Raw genomic sequence first — 17,980 nt, 5'->3', positions numbered from 1 at the left:
CTTCTTCGTATGTCATTACATTTTTATGTTCTAATATCTAGTTCTTTATCTAACAAGGCTCTCTGTGATCAACACCACAGAAACATAAATAATTATAAGAGAATACTATGAAAAATTATATGCCAACAAACTAGGCAAACTAGAAGAAATGGACAAATTCCTAGAAACTTACAAACTACAAAAACTGAAACAGGAAAAAATAGGAACTTTGAGTGTACCCATAACCAGGAAAGAAATTTAATCAGTAATCAAAAATCTCTCAAAAAACAAAGTCCTGGGCTGGAAGGCTTCACAAGGGAATTCTATTAGACACTTGAAGAATTAGTACTTATTTAAACTGTTCCAAGAAAATAGAAATGGAAGGGAAACTTCCAAACTCACTCTCTGAAGCCAATATTAAGTTGATTCCAAGACCAAAGATCCCACTAAAAAGCAGAATTATAGGCCAATATCCATGTAAAGATGGATGTAAAAATTTTCAAAAAATATCAGCAAACTGAATTCAACAGTAAGTACATTAAAAGAATTACTCAGCAACATCAAGTAGGATTTACTCGTGGCCTATAGGGGTGGTTCAATATGTGCAAATTAATCAATGTGATACACCATATTTATAACAGAAAGGATAAAAACCATATGATACTGTCAATAGATGCAGAAAAAAAGAAACATTTGACAAAATACAGCATTCTTTCCTGATAAACCCTCAACAAGGAAGGGAGAGATGGAACATATCTTAAGATCATAAAGGCCATATATGAAAGACACACAGCTAGTATTGTCCTCAATGGTGAAAAACTGAGAGCCTTTTCCTTATGGTCAGGACCAAGATAAAGATGTCCACTCTCTCTTTTGTTATGTAATGTAGTACTGGAATCCTTAGCCTCAGCAGTCAGACAACAAAAAGAAATAAAAGGCATCAAAATTGGCAAGGAAGAAATCAAACTTTCACTATTTGCAGAAGACATGATACTCTACGTAGAAAACCTGAAAGCCTCTACCAAAAAATTGCTAGGACTCATACATGAATTCAGCAAAGTTGCAAGATATAAAATCAATATGCAGAAATCTGTTGCATTTCTATATACCAAAAATGAAGTAACAGAAAAAGAAATCAAGGAACCAATCCCTTTGGGGTTGAGCTGAAACCAATAATAAACCTAGAAATAAATCTAAAGAAGTAAAAGACCTATACTCTGAAAACTATAGAACACTTCGAAAGGAATTGAAGATGACACACAGAAATGGAAAAACTTACCTTGCTCATGGTTTGGAAGAACAAATATTGTTATAATGTCTATACTACCCAAAGCAATCTACACAATTAATGCAACCCCCAACAAAATACCACCAGCATTTTTCACAGAGCTAGCAAAAACAATCCTAAAATTTGTATGAAACCACAAAAAACCCTGAATAACCAAAGCAATTATGAAAAAAATAAAAACATCATTGTTCCAAATTTCAAACTATGTTACAAAGCTGTAGTCATCAAGACAGTATGGTACTGGTACAAAAACAGACACATAGATCAATGGAACAGAATAGAGAACCCAGAAATGGGCCCTCAATGCTGTGGCCAATTAATCTTCAACAAAGCAGGAGAGAATATCCAAAGGAAAAAAAGTCTCTCCAACAAATGGTGCTGAGAAAACTGGGCAGCTATATGCAGAAGAATGACACGGGATCACTTTCTTATACCAGATACAAAAAATAAATTCAAAATGGATGAAATACCTTAATATGAAGTAGGAAACCATCAAAGCTCTAGAGAATAGCCAGCAATGTCTTTAACTTTGGCCATAGCTTCTTCTTACTAGACACATCACTACAGCAAGGGAAACCAAAGCAAAAATGAATTACTGGGACTTCATCAATATTACAAACTTCTGTACAGGAAAGGAAACAGTCAACAAAACTAAAAGCCTATGGAACGGTGAGAAAATATTTGAAAGTGACATCTAATAAAATTAGTGTCCAAAACCTATAAAGAACTTAAAGTCAACACCCAGAAAACAAATAACTCAAATAAGAAATGGTAAGAATATAAGAATAGACATTTTTCCAAAAAAGACATCCAGGTGGCCAATAGACACTTGAAAAGGTGCTCGATATCACTCATCATCAGGGAAATACAAATCAAAACTGTAAGGAGATACCACCACATTCCTGTCAGGATGGCTAAAATTAACAACACAAGAAAAAACAGGTGTTGGTGAGGATGCAGAGAAAAGGGAACTCTCTTGTGCTGTTGGTGGGAATGAAAACTGGTGCAGACACTTTGGAGAACAGTACAGAGGTCTCCCAAAATGTTAAAAATAGAACTACCTTACAATCCAGCAATTGCACTACTAGGTATTTACCCAAAGGGGGAAAAAAAATACAGATTTGAAGGAGTGCATTCACCCTGATGTTTATAGCAGCATTATCAACAATAGCCAAACTGTGGAGTGAACCCAAATGTCCATCAGCTGATGAATGGATAAAGAAAATGTGATATGCATACAAAATGGAATATTACTTAGCCATCAAAAATGACATCTTGCCATTTGCAACAACAAGGATGCTAAGTGAAATATGTCAGTCAGAGAAAAATACCAGATGGTCTCATTTATATGTGGAATTTAAGAAAGAAAACAGATGAACATTTGGGAAGGGGAGGAAAGAAAAAAAGGAGAGAGGGAAGTAAGTCAAAGAGACTCTTAACAATAGAGAACAAACTGAGGGTTGAAGGAGGGAGATGGGTGGGGGATGGGTTAGATGGGTGATAGATATTAAAGAGGGCACTTGTTATGATGAGCACTGTATATAATCAATGAATTCTATTCAAGAAACCAATATTTCACTGTATATTAACTACATAAGATTTAAATTAAAAGAAGGATTATATATTGTGATAGAGTGGTATTTATTCCAGTGATGCAAGAATGGCCTAAAATCTACAAAAAATCAATCCATCAATCCTCCATTTTAATGGTCATTTTAATAGATGCAGAAAAATATTTGATGAAATTCTGTATTGCTTCTCGGCCTTTTGGCTAAGATCAAGTGATGAAAATCCATATCCACTCCAGATAATCACTCTTAACAAAGGGGTATAGAGGGAACATATTTCAATGAAATAAAGGCCTTATATAAGAAGCACATAGCTAACATTGTACCCAAGAATGAAAAACTGAATATTCTAAAAGTTTTCAGCTTTTCCTCTAAAGTCAGGAACAAGACAAGGATGCCTACTACCACCACTTTTATTCAGTATAGTTTGGGAAATTATAGCCAGATCAGTTAGGCAAGAAAAAGAAATAAAAGTCATCAAATTGGAAAGAATTAAAATTGTCTCTATTGGCAGATGACATTGTATATGTAGAAAACCCTAAAGAGGCCACTAAAAACAAAACAAAACAAAACAAGAACAAAAACTGTTAGAACAAATTCAGTAAAGTTACAGGAATACACAATTTGCAAAAAGCAGTTGTAATACTATATACTAACAATAAAGTATCAGAAAGAGAAAATAAGAAAATGATTCCATATAACTATATCAAATTGCAAAATACTTAGGAATAAATTTAACCAAGAAAGATCTGTACACTGAAATCTGTAAGAAACTGATGAAATAAATAGAAGAAGACACAAATAAATGAAAAGATATCCTCTGTTCATAGACTTTTCAGTCTCTTTCCAGTCTAAAATTAATATCATTGGGCCATCTATAGATTGTCATCTTTATCAAAATTCCAGTGGCATTCTTCACAGAAATAAAACAAACAGTCCTAAAATTTTAATGGAATCATAATAGGCCCCATAGAAGCTAAACCAATCTTAAGCAAGAATAACAAAGTTGGAGACATCACACTTTCTGATTCAAACCAAATTAAAAGGCTTTTAAAATCAAATCACTATGGTACTGACATAAAAACAAACACTTCAATGGAACTACATAAAAAGCCCAGACACAAACCTATGCACATACAATCAATTAACTTATAACAAGGAGCAAAAAAATACAATATACAATTTATCTTTGAAAAATGGTGCTGGGAAAACTGGACAATTATATGCAAAAAAATGAAAGTGGCTCCCTGTCTTATACCATATGCAAATATTAACTGAAAATGGATTAAAGACTTGAACATGAGACCTGAAACCATAAAACTCCTAGAAGAAATTGTAGCATGAAGCTCCTTGACATCAGTCTTGGCAATAACTTTTGGATTTAACACGAAAAGCATAGGCAACAAAAGAAAAAACAACTGAAACAACATCAAACTAAAAAGCTCTTTATAGCAAAAGAAACCACCTACAAGATGAAATACTACCTATGGAATGTGAGAAAATATTTGCAAATCAAGTATCTCACTAGGGGTTACCACATAAAACATATAAAGATCTTATACAACTCAATAGAAAAAAAACAATCTGATTTTAAAATAGGCAGAGGCTCTGAATAAGCATTTATCCAAGGAAGACACACAAATGGTCAAAGGTACATGGAAAGGAGCTCAATTTTACTGATTACCAGAAAAATACAAATTAAACTATAAGTAAGATATCACCTCACACCTACTCTATCTCTCTCCATCTCCCTGGGCCTCAACTTTTCCCTGAGATACAAAAATATTGAAATTAAGCCAGTTAGTAACTTTACAATGGCTTCTAAGTATTCAAATGAAAGGAAAAGTAACATGTCTCTCACTTTAAATAAAAAACTAAAAATGATTAAACTTAGTGAAGTAGGCATGTAAAAACTAAGATACATCTAAACCAGGCCTCTTGCTAAATAGACAAGTTGTGAATGCAAAGAAAAAGTTCTTGAAATAAATTAAAAATGTTACCCTTGTGAATACACAAAAGGTAAGAAAGTACAATATCCTTATTACTTATATGGAGAGAGTTTTAGTGGTCTGGATAGAAGATCAAACCAGCCACAACATTCCCTTAAGTTAAATCCTAACCCAGGGAAAGGGCTTAACTCTCTTCAATTTTATGAATGCTGAGAGGTGGGGAAGCTGCAGAAGTTTGAAGTTAGCAGAGATTGGTTCATGATGTTTAAAGAAAGAAGGCATCACCATAACATAAAAGTCAAGGTGAAGCAGCAGGTGCTGATATAGAAGCTAGTAGACATATCTAGTAGATATAGACATAAAATCTAGACATATCTAAGGTAATTAATGAAGGTGGCTGCACGAAACAAAAGAGTTCAATGTAGACAAAACAGCCTTCTGTTGGAAGAAGATGCCATTTAGGGCTTCATAGCTAGAAAGGAGAAGTCAGTGCATAGCTCTAAATCTTCAAAGGACAGATCGATTCTCTTTTTAGGGACTAATGTGGCTGGTGACTTTATGTTGAATCCAGTGTTCATTTACCATTCTGAAAATCTTAGGGCCCTTAAGAATTATGCTAGATCTACTTTGCCTGTGCTCTATAAATGAAACAACAAAGTCTGGATGACAGTTCATTTGTTTACAGCATGGTTTGCAGAATATTTTAAGCCTCCTGTTGAGACCTACTCAGGAAAAAAGCTTCCTTTCAAAATACTGCCACTCATTGACAATGTACCTCTGATGGAAGTACAAGAGCTCTGATGGAGATGTACAACAAGATGAATGTTGTTTTCATGCTTGCTAACACAACATCTATTCTGCAGCCCACAGATCAAGTAGTAATTCTGACTTTAAGTCTTAAAATTAGAGAAATACATAAAGTCTATAGCTGCCATATATAGTAATTTCTCTGACAGATCTGGTTGTGGTGAATTGAAAACCTTTTGGGAAGTATCCATCATCTTAGGTGCCATTAAAAACATTCATGATACATGAGAAGAGATTAAAAATACCAACATAAACAAGAATTTGGAAGAAGTTGATTTCAATCCTCGTAGATGACTTTAAGATTTCAGTTGGAGGACAAAATGGCAGATATGGTAGAGATGACAAGAGAACTAGAATTAGAAAGAGAGCTTGAAGATGGCATTGAATTTCTGCCTTCTCTTGATGAAACTTGAATGGTTGAGTAGTTACTTCTTATAGATGAACAAAGAAAGTGGGTTTTTTTCTTTTGAAATGGAATCCATCCCTGGTGAAGATATGAAGACGTTTAAATGACAACAAATAATTTAGAATATTTACATAAACTTAGATGATAAAGCAGTGGCACGTTTTCAGAAGACTGATTCTAATTTTGAAAGAAGTTCTACTGTGGGTGAAGTGCTATTGAGCAGAAACACATGCTACGGAGAAATTGTTTGTGAAAGGCAGAGTCAACCAATGTGTCGAATGTGCTTTCTTATTTTAAGAAAATACTATATCCTCCCCACTCTTCATCAACCACCACCCTAATCAGTCAGTAGCCACCAACACTGAGGCAAGACCCTCTACCAGTAGAAAGATTATGACTAGCTGAAAGCTCAGATGCATTTTTTAGTAATAAACTATTTTTAAAGTTAGGTGTAGTTTTAGACATAATGTTATTGCACACTTAATAGACTACTGTATAGTGTACACATAACTTTTTAAAGTACTGGGAAACAGAAATGGATTTCATAGAGCAAAAATTTCCAAATTTTCTCAGGTTCCTTAGTGTCTCAGGAATTTTTTCATAATGTTGCTACCCCAAAAGAAATACCTAACAGTTCTGATTATTAAGTAGTTAGCTCCCAGCAACTTAATATTTATGTCCCAAGAACTTAGAAGCTATGCTTGAAAAGTACACAACAATTAAAAGAAAAAAGCCTAGTTTTTAAAATTTTATTCTTAAAGTAGTCAAAATAACCTACTAATGGGATGTGTGTGCCTTCTGGGTATGACACAGCTTCTGAAATTTTAGTCAGATTAGGTACAGCCACCCTTATTTTTTCTTCCACATTGATTTTTGCACATATTTACTTTAAATCAGAGCTGCCTTTAAAATATGCAAAACTATTAAAAAAAAGACATGATACAATCTAATGTTTATATTGTGAACTACCAGAAGCTATTACTTTGTCCAGTTTCTGACATGTTGAGTATTACTGTTTCTCTAAAATTAAAAAAAAGTATCTCAGTGTCCTGGGATGCTTTGGCACAGTTTGGGAACCATGATTTTGAATCACATTGAACAAAAAATAGTGAGACACAAGGGAATCCATTAGTGTGATTTAAGATTTAAAGAACGGGCATATATGCTTTTTTCAACTTTAAGGAGAAAAAACTAAGACCAGGAAGTTAGCAACATTATTAAGTAAAAAACCCAGCATTCAGGCCCCTAAATCTGCTATCTAGATCTTACAGTTAGGTCTCCCTTTTAAACTCAGGGCTGGGGGAAAAGGATCTCAACATAATTTTAGAACTGAAAGAGATCTTGGTGATCATGTAGTCCACATTCCTCATTCTACAAAGAAAAAGTTGTAAGCCCAGAAACAAAGGAGTGTCCAAGTTCACAGAGTAGGTAAGTGGCAAATAACAAACTTGACCCCATGTCTATAGTTCTCATTCTACTTTGCCTGTCTTCCACATCTATTAGGTTGTCTTTACATCCTTCTAGCACCCAATTAGAACAAATGCTCCTCATTTAAATCTCTGCTCATAGACAATACTCAGCAAATGTCATTATGGGGCCTGAACAATGATGGACTAACCTCTCAGACACAGCAGCCAGCAGAGGTTACCACTGCAGGGTTCTGACAACTAGCCTAGGCCTAAAGCAGTCTTTTTTATTTTATTTTTTTAAATAAAAAAATTTATTTTTTTCTAAAGTAGTTTTTTATACTTGACTAGTTTTTTTCTCATTGAAGGTGATACATGCTCATTATAGCAGAGGCAAGAAATACTTAAAAGTAGAAAAAAAAAGATCATCATTGTTTTATGACCCAAGAAAAACTCCTACTAATACACTGATAGTTTTTTAGCTTTCCCTCATAAATAGCTCATAGACAATGTTTTACTCTAACATATTACAAGTATAATTGGGATTCCTGCATTGCTACAAACTTTTTAAAAATTTTTATTTTTCACGCATGTCTCCTCTTCACCCTTGCCCCCTGGTAACTATCTACCTGTTATCTGTATCTAGGAGTTTGTTTTTCTTTTGTTTATGTTTCACATATAAGAGGGGTCATATATGTCTTTCTCTGACTTGTTTCACTTAGCATAATGCCCACAAGTTCTATCCATGTTTTTGCAAATTGTAAGATTTCATTTTTTATAGCTAAATATTCCAGTGTGTGTGTGTAGACATATATACATATATATGAACTACCATATATATGAATCACCACAATTCTTTATCCAATTTTATGGTTATCTTATATTTATGGCTAAATAATATTACATTATGTATTTATATGCCTACACTGTGTGTGTGTGTGTGTATATATAACTATACATACATTGTGTATATACATATATACACCCATAGAACTGCCACAATTCTTTACCTAATTCTCTATTTCTTATTCATTTCTTTATCTATTTCATCCATTAATGGATGCTTAGTTGGGTTTTTTTTGTTGTTGTTGTTGTTTTAATTTTATTTATTTATTTGACAGACAGAGATCACAAGTAGGCAGAGAGGCGGGCAGAGAGAGAGAGGAGGAAGCAGGCTTCCCAACAAGCAGAGAGCCCAATGCGGGGCTCGATCCCAGGATCCCGGGACCATGACCCGAGCCGAAGGCGCCCTGGATGCTTAGTTTTTTTCCCCATATTTTAGCTATTGTAAATAATGCTCCAATGACCATGAAAGTGCATATATCTTTTCAAGGTACTGTTTTTATTTTTTTGGGTAAATACTGAGAAATGCAATTGCTAGATCACATGGTAATTTTATTTTTAATTTTTTCTTACTGTTTTCCATAGTGGCTACACCAATTTACATTCCCACCTATTGCATGGGGTTTCTCTTTTCTCCACATACTTGTCAAAACTTGTTATTACTTGTCTTTTTGATAAAAGTCACTCTAACAGTTATGAGGTACTATCTTACTCTGGGATTTGCATTTTTCTGATGATGAATGATGTGGAGCATCTTTTCATTCATTGTTGTTGATCTGTAGGTGTTCTGCACATTTTGAAATCATAATTTTTTTTGCTATTGAGTTGTGAGGTCTTTATATAGATATTAACCCCTTACCAGATACATGATTTGCAAAAATTTTCTGCCATTCAGCAGGTTGCCTTTTAATTTTGTTGATTGTTTCTTTTGCTGTTTAGAAGCTTTTTAGTTTGATGTAGTCTCACTTGTTTATTTTTTATTTTGTTGCTTTTGCTTTTGGTGTCAGATTAAAAAATATATTGCCAAGACCTATGTCAAAGAGCTTAACATGCCTATGTTTTCTATTTCTAAGTGATTTTCAGTTAATTTTTGTGAGTGTTAAGATCGTGGTCAGTTTTATTTTGCTTGTGGCTGTCCAGTTTTCCCAATATCACTTATTGAAGAGATTGAATTTTCCTCATTGTATATTCTTGTCTTTTTCATAAATTGATCATATGTTCATGGACTTATTTCTAGGCTCTTTTGTTCCACTTATCTATATGTGTGTCTTTATGGCAATACCATACTGTTTTAATTATTCTAGCTTTTAATATAGTTTGAAATCACGAAGCATAGTATCTCTAGCTTTGTTCTTTCTCAAGATTGTTTTGGCTATTTGGATCTCTTGTGATACCAGACGATCCTAGGATTATTTGTTCTACTACTGTGAAAAATGACATTGGAAATTTGACAGGGGTTGCATTGAATCTGTATAATGCTTGGAGTAAGTTTGGACATTTCAGCAATATTGAGTCTGACAATCCGTGACCATGGAATATCCGTTTATTTGTATTTTCAATTTCTTTCATTAATGTCTTGTAGTTTTCAATATATAGGTCTTTCACTTACTTGGTTAAATTTATTTCTAGATATTTTGTTTTTATAAGTAGGATTGAAGAACAAACATTTAATTCTTGGTATTAAAAATCAGGATTTTGGTTACATTTGTGAAGATGAAGAAGGCAATGATTGAGGACGGGGCACATCAGTACCTTCCAGAAAGCTAAAAAAAAATTCTAATTTTGAACAAGTAGTGGTTTCTTGAATTTTATAGAACTACATACATTTGTGTGTTCATTTTATTATAATTCACCAATCTGTAGACTTAAGATTACTCCATTGGTTTTGTGTCACATATAAATAGATAAAAAGTATTTTAGTAAAGTGAAAACATTTTAAACAACAAAATATAAGAAATTATAGCTTAGGGGTGAAACCCCTCTGATACCCAAGCCAAATTAAATATTTTTTTGTTGGGGCACCTGGGTGGCTCAGTGGGTTAAGCCGCTGCCTTCGGCTCAGGTCATGATCTCAGGGTCCTGGGATTCAGTCCCACATCAGGCTCTCTGCTCAGTGGGGAGCCTGCTTCCCTTCCTCTCTCTCTGCCTGCCTCTCTGCCTACCTGTGATCTCTCCCTGTCAAATAAATAAATAAAATATTTAAAAAATATTTTTTTGTTAATCTTCTGTTAGAGCATTATCTACTATCCTGTAATTATATGCTTATTTGCTGGCATCTCTGGCTAGACTGTGAGCTTCTGCAGGACAAGGGCCATGCCTCAATTAACCCATTCCTTAGTGTTTCAAACACAACATGAAAGGAGGTTAACCATTTTTGAATTAAAAAAAAAAAAAAAAAAAAATATATATATATATATATATATATATATATATATATATATAAATGTATAAATGTACTAACAGATTGTGGAATACATTGCTTTTTTTTTCTCTATCTTATCCAAATACCCTGAGTAATACTTCTATCTGTGGCCTTTACTTTTACAATTCCTTATATTTTTAAATAATCATTTATAATCTCCAAAGAATACATTTTTTTAAAGGGAAGGGAATGAATACACACCCACACCTGCACCCACACACTTTTCTTTAAGAATACATTTATATACCACAGAGTTCTAATGTTACTCATAGTATATAGTTCATGAACCAGTGCCCATGCATGACTTGATTATTAATGGATTACAAGGTAAATAAGAAAATAATATATGTTTAGAAATGGGTACAATTTGGCTCTATTACAATATTTAAACATGTGTATAGTAAACTCACCTCATGTATGACATGAACTATGTACTAGTCATTCATGGTAGAACTAGTCATTAAAGATGAATTAGACCAAAAAAAGCTCCTTTAAAAAAAAAGATATTATCTGTTTATTTGAGAGAGAGAGAGAAAGGGAGCACTCACAGAGGGAGAGGGAGAAGTAGATTTTCTGGTGACCACAGAGGCTGGTGTGGGGCTCGATCCCAGGACACTGAAACCTGACCTGAAAGTAGACGTTTAACCGATTGAGCCAGCCAGGTGTCCCAAAAAAGATCCTTTTTTTAATACATGGTCTTAAAATCTCTGCCATTGAATGTTAGAGCTGGAGAAGACAAACACCATTATTTTACAAGTGGGGAAACCAAGACCTAGAATTTAGCCAGATCCTAATTGCCATGCTAGGAATCTTTACACTATAATGTCACCTGCATTCCTTACATTAATGAGTTTCAAAGATAAAATCAGTATCACTGCTACCATTATTGGCAATAACAAGTGCAGATACTATAAATACACATTTAATGTTTATAAGGTAGAACCACATGAAATTGCTATTTTTATACATTAAAAAAATGGTCAAGTATCTGTACTTTCACACGACTCAATTCATTTGAAATGCTAGGAACAATATCAAGTGCTTTAAAGCCTTAAAGATGCAACTGGAGCCAGACTACATAATGTCTGGTGAGTTAAGTTCTCTCTGGGGTCTGTTCCCATAACCATAACCTGGAACTAATAACTTAGGCTCAGATTTATGGAGGCTTAAATGATCCTAGCCCTTAGAATGACACCTGGCAAGTAGTAAGAGCCAAGTGACTATTAGCTTTTTAAATTATTTCCAACATTAATTCTCAGAACAGTCTTGTGAAGTAGGAGCATTTTATTCTCACTTTATAGATGTGGAGACCAGAGCTTAAAGAGATAGGGAGATAATAACTTGAACCTTTGTCCATCTGACTTCAAGCACATTCCCTGTACCTTACTTACATAGTAATTTTCAATTAACTAACAGCTGAATTGAGTCAAATAGTCCCACTGGGGTGTTTCATCAGAAGTGTCAATATCGGAGAGCATCTATCTTCTGCTTTAATCGTCAGTTACATAAAAGACAGTCAAGCTACTTTCCATTATGATTGAGAGAAACTAAGTTCACCACTTTTTTGCTCTGTTTTTAGGTCTGATTGATGAGAATGCTATAAACAGTAGACAAGCTGATGGTTGTAACCTCTGATTTCATAACAATCCCAGATTGTAGTATACACTTAAGTATTTCTTTCACCTGCCAAAGGAACCCAAACTCCAGCGCACCATCCTCTGGAATGCTGAGAAGGGAAAACTCAATGTAGCACCTGCTAACTAGAACCTGTGCTTTTAAACTTGGTCAACATTTTGTACAAGATCAAAAACAAACAAACAAACAAACAAACAAAAAACAAAAACCCAAAAAACATTGCCAATGCTTTCTCCTTAAATAGAATACATAGTCAAGAAATTCCCTTGAGGAACAACAAGATCTGATTGAATTTTTCAGAATTTTCTATTATTCTATCAAGTTCACTTGACAGCAAAGGACAAGCTGCCTTTCAAATGCTATAAGTGAATGCATCAGCAATTCAGAAGAAAAAATGTGAGTTATTAAGTAGGAATGAGTCTCTCTGAATATATTTACATCAACTCATGGAAACCACTGTCCTCAGAAACCTCCATGACAATTTATTTTCTAGTCTCACTACTGCTTTAAAGTTGACAGATGATAATAAAATACAATGAAATTACCTTTGAGCTCTGAAATGTACATCAGCTCACACATTCCTCATGACTTGATTTTTATTTTTCCAACACAGCTCATTCACTTTCAATATTATTCCCAAGTACTCGAGGTTTATAGCTGGGGAATATAGCTACTAATGCCTATTTCATGTTTGCATAAAGATAGGAAATACGGATATTATTATATATGCTTAAACACACACACACACACACACACACAACATACATGTATATACATATTGGTTAGGAGTTAGAAGGGACTTTTGAGATAAACAAGTCTCCTTTTGTTGCCTTACAAATGAGGTCTTGGAAGTCCAAAAAGAAATGGTATCCTGAAGGCCACACAGGAAGCCAACTTCCAAATAAAGCTTGAGAGAATAGAAATGTGGCAAGAGAATAAGAATGTGGCAAGTAAAGTAACTGAGCATTACAGCCAGTATTTCTCATACATAAGTTCTTACACTGCTTCTGTGATGTTAGTATCATCATTCTCAGTTGATGAAAAAATTGAAGCTAGGAAAAGTAGTACAGACAATATTCTTTGCACTATGCCAGCATTTCTCTGAATGTATCCACTCTGGTGTCACTTATTTTTGCCGTATCTGCACACTCTCTATTTTGTTTTCTTAACCTTTTCCTTAAATTGACTGAATACTATATTTTTAAGATTTATTTTGAGAGAGAGAAAGAGAGCACAAGCAGGAGGGGCAGAGGGAGAGGGAGAGGAAGAGAATCTCCAGCAGACTCTGGACTGAGCCTGAACTGGGGCTCAATCTCGTCACCCTGATATCATAACCTGAGTGGAAACCAAGAGTCAGCCACTTAACCAACTTTGCCACCCCAGGTACCCCTTGACTAAACACTTATTAAAACACACACACACACACGCACACTTTTTTTTAAAAGATTTTATTTATTTATTTGACAGAAAGAGATCAAAAGCAGGCAGAGAGGCAGGCAGAGAGGAAAGGAAGCAGGCTCCCTGCTGAGCAGAGAGCCCGACTCGGGACTCGATCCCAGGACCCTGAGATCATGACCTGAGCCGAAGGCAGCGGCTTTACCCACTGAGCCACCTAGGCGCCCACACACACACTTTTTAACCACAATTAAATGTACAACAAATATAATGGGCCATAAACTGAAGGTATCCATAAAAGTAAACAGAAAGAAACAAAATATCACTAAATTCTAGCTAAATTCTGCCACTCTCTAAAGACACAGGATTTGAATCCTACTCCCTTTGTTGAAAAAGAAGATTAGCGAAGGTGAGAGAGGTATTAGAGGCCTATGAACATCAAACAGAGACTTAAGTAATGAAAGAGAATAAAGACAGGAAATCTTTCACTACTTGAAAGTCATTGTTTTCCTCTCTTGGATTGTTCTGAGTCCTGCCCTTGTACCTCCTCCTCACTTCGAGAAACCCTGCAGCACCTGGGCAGATCCTTCAGGTTACGGTTCTCTGACTCTCTAGTAAGCACTGGTAGCATCCTGGAAGCTTGTTAAAAGCATATTTTTTGAGTCTTCTCCAGGGTTTCTGATTCAGTATGTCCCCAGTTGGGCCCAAGAATTTGCATTTCTAATCAGTTCCTAACGAAAGCTGATGCAGTTGGCCCAGGAACCACATTACTAGAACCATTACTTTGGGTCATAATTGGGGAGGAAGAGATTGAGGACATATGGTGGCATGGGCCTCTGTATGAACATGACACCGTTAAGTTCACTGGTGAGTGCTGGGATTCGGAATTCTTATTTAATGAAACAGGTAAGACAAAGAAACACCCAATGTATTCTTGTGGTCCTGAATTGTTTCTTCAATCCAGTGAGTTCAGATTGATACTTAATAGCAGCATATTTTATAGGGACCTAAAAGATGAGAAGGAAAAATCACTCCATAAACTTGAAAGTTTTAGAAGGAACATTTAAAATGATGTCACTAGAACAGGAGAAACTAGCGATATTTAATCAGCAATGAAGAGAGAGCTCACTCAGTTCAAATTAGGGTTGAAGAATATCTGGCTAAATTTTAATTTTAGGAGAGTGGGCAAATGTGTAGAATGAATCTCAACAGCAGCCTGCAACAATCTTGACTTACAGGTCAAAGTACCTCCTCTTCAGTAATACAGTTTGTTTGTAGGCAGCTAACTATCTGCAAGGCTCTCTGAATTGGTGGTAGCAACCCGTGATCATTAATACTAAAAGCAGAAAATAAGGTCCTCCTTCTTTCCTCCAGATGTTAAGGAACATTTAAAAAATGCCATGGCAGTTCCCATTCTCTTGTATGATTCTCATTAATAACAATAACTAATCATTATTTTTAATAGCAATAACTAATCATTGTTAAGTGCCTTCTATAAGCCAATCATTGTGTGTACCAGGTGTTTACCCGGGAACACTTTCTGTTTCTATGGAAAGATGTGAAAATTTAGGTAACGTGTCTGAAATCACACAATTACTAAACAGATCAGAGATTCGATTCCAAGTTCAATTCCAATGCCCATTTTTTTCTAAGCCACACCACTGCTGTTGTCACTACCCAATTATCAATAGCTTAATAGCAGCATATTTTATAGGGACCTAAAAGATGAGAAGGAAAAATCACTCCATAAACTTGAAAGTTTTAGAAGGAACATTTAAAATGATGTCACTAGAACAGGAGAAACTAGCGATATTTAATCAGCAATGAAGAGAGAGCTCACTCAGTTCAAATCAGGGTTGAAGAATATCTGGCTAAATTTTAATTTTAGGAGAGTGGGCAAATGTGTAGAATGAATCTCAGAAATCTGAACTGTTTCAGCTAAATCAGGAAGGAGATTTTTATTTCCTCCTGACATGGCAAGGACTATTTGGAGAACTGGTATGGTAGAAGAGTTAACAATAGATTGTGAGGCATGAGCCTTGGACTCTGGTCATTTTTTTGTCTCAGTAACTGAAACTTCATTTCTCTGGGTCCCAGTTTCACCATCTGCACAGCAGACAGCTGGGTTAAGCTCCCTTCCTGGATCTGCCTTTAAGAATGGCAGATTCCTTCAACTGGATTTATTAGCACCATATATGCCTCAAAATGATAATACCCATCTCTCAGTCCAAGGAGAATATGGTTTGATTGCAAACTCAGCATGTGGGTTTCAAACTTCAGTCTTTCAAGAACCTATTTATCTACCCATATGTGAGGTTACTCTGTTATATTCTTTGGCAAATATGCGGTGACAACTAGAGGAGAGATCCTGAACCCTTCAAGGTAGACGTACAACTGATATCCATATAAATGGAATTTAAGAAATGACTTAGCTGATAAATTTTTAAAAAGTCATCAATGGCAATGAAATGACAAATTCAGTAGGTGTTATTAGGTGCAATTATAGTAACATCTAGAAAGAAAACAACATCTGTGATTTGCTTGATTAATGGCTTAACAGAACAGTGCATCTGTTAATGGAATAACATTCCTAGCACTCTTCACTCTATGTCTTCAAGATCTGGGAATAGAGAAAGTCTTATGGGAGAAGAAAGGAGAAGGTTCTCAGTTTGGCTACTGAAGGTCTAGTTCTTCCCTGGAATTTCAATTCTCCTCTGACTACCTCGACCACAGTTGTGTAGTAATTTAAGAGGACAAATGAATTTCACCAGGTATATGAACTCTGTAGGCTAAAGAACTAGTTTCTCAGAGTGATTAAAAAAAAAATTTACTTTTCGCCTGTGGTTGGAGAGGTTTTACCCCATGTCACAACAGGATTATACTAAAGGTGTTCCTCATGGATTTGCCTGCATACACGGGGCTTTTTCTGAAGGGAATACTTTATACTCAGACACTAAAAATAGTTTTCTTTAAACATCAGTTTTTTCCTTTGAACTCAAAGGAGAGTCAAAATTCCTACCTATATGTGCCACAATGTGCCAGCTTTGGAGTTTATCAAAATGAAATTAGGAAGGCGTGTAATAATCTAATTCTCTTCTTCTAAGCTGTACTTTCTTTCTGCTTTGAGAATAAGACACAAGACACTAACTCCATCTTACTTCCTCAGGCTGCATTGGATAAATGTAAGATATATTATTTATCATAAAACATATACAGGTTCATTCAGGCAGCAAACTCTTGCATAAGGAAGTAGGATTTGCCATCAGCTTTTCCTGATGAAATCAGTTAAAGAAAAATGCAACATTCTGTTACAAAAGGGATGTGGATCTCTACCCAGCAAGCCAAATGACATTTCAAATGCAGGATGAAGAAAAGTAGGTATATATCATGAGCTTGATTCAAAACTGAGGATTAGTGATCATAGGAGGTAATCATCCCCCAATCATATGGAAAGGGTCAGTTGTTTACTTACCCCAGAAAGGCTGTTGTCTCTCCTGAGAAGACTCCAGTAGAAACCATGGAAAACGGGACTTGAAAGTGGCCCGGTTTATCCTGAACAGCTTGGCTAAAGTATCATTTATCTTGCCCATGGCATTTTTCATTTCTCTGATTATATCTGATAGTGTCAAGACAAGGCATTAAGCTAACCCTGTCTTAGAAACTCAGAGAAGAACATGGCCTGGCAAATAACAACTGTGGCCTGTAAAGGAAGTGGGGAAAAACAAGCCGCCGCGCTAGGGCCACAAGAGAAAGAGAAGAATAGCAGGACTGTGAGTGTAGGCCCGGGGCCCAGAACAGTGAAGGCAGTGTTCTTGGCTTGGCTGCACATTTACACAGCACCATCACTGTTAGACATGGGTCTTGCATAAATTTCTACTTTCTGTGAATCAATGAGCCAGCAATATAAAAATTCATAAGTGATTTTATTCTCTATACCTGGTACAAGAATGACTTTGTCCATTTACCTTTTGCAATGCATGTAATTAAGTGTGAGACAATTATAACCTTGTAGTTCTCCTTGGGGGCCTGGAACATAACTCAGTCGCTGGGTTTCAAGGGCACTTAAAGAGAGAAAAGACTCTCTGCGGTGACTTTTATATACATGCTGGTGATGAATTTGCCCTCCAATCCTCAGAAGTCCCATTTTGCAGCAGTCATAGTTCTTATTGATTACTGTTTGATTATACAAAATAAGGAAAGGGGGACCAATACATTAGAGTTATGGATTATGTGAATGCTTCAGACATACAGAAAGTCAGACTTATTTATGGGCTTATAGAGA

The 17,980-nt window shown here is 35.4% G+C and overlaps 1 protein-coding gene across 2 annotated transcripts in view; it reads right to left on the bottom strand.

Annotated features, from left to right (window-relative positions):
- Nucleotides 1-17,418, bottom strand: part of ATP10B (ATPase phospholipid transporting 10B (putative)) — a 262,323-nt gene extending 244,905 nt beyond the window's left edge. The window contains exon 1 of one of the 2 annotated variants that reach the window (XM_082724635.1): nucleotides 17,171-17,418. In XM_082724635.1, coding sequence (XP_082580761.1) covers nucleotides 17,171-17,217 — 47 coding nt within the window. In that variant the 5' untranslated portion in view covers nucleotides 17,218-17,418. The remainder of the gene's footprint in view (nucleotides 1-17,170) is intronic. The other variant, XM_082724638.1, reaches the window with a different exon arrangement.
- Between the last annotated feature and the right edge of the window lie 562 nt (nucleotides 17,419-17,980).

This window comes from Mustela nivalis, assembly GCF_964662115.1.
Source record: "Mustela nivalis genome assembly, chromosome: 3".
Taxonomy (NCBI): Eukaryota; Metazoa; Chordata; class Mammalia; order Carnivora; family Mustelidae; genus Mustela; species Mustela nivalis.
This window is presented reverse-complemented; position numbering and strand designations above follow the sequence as displayed.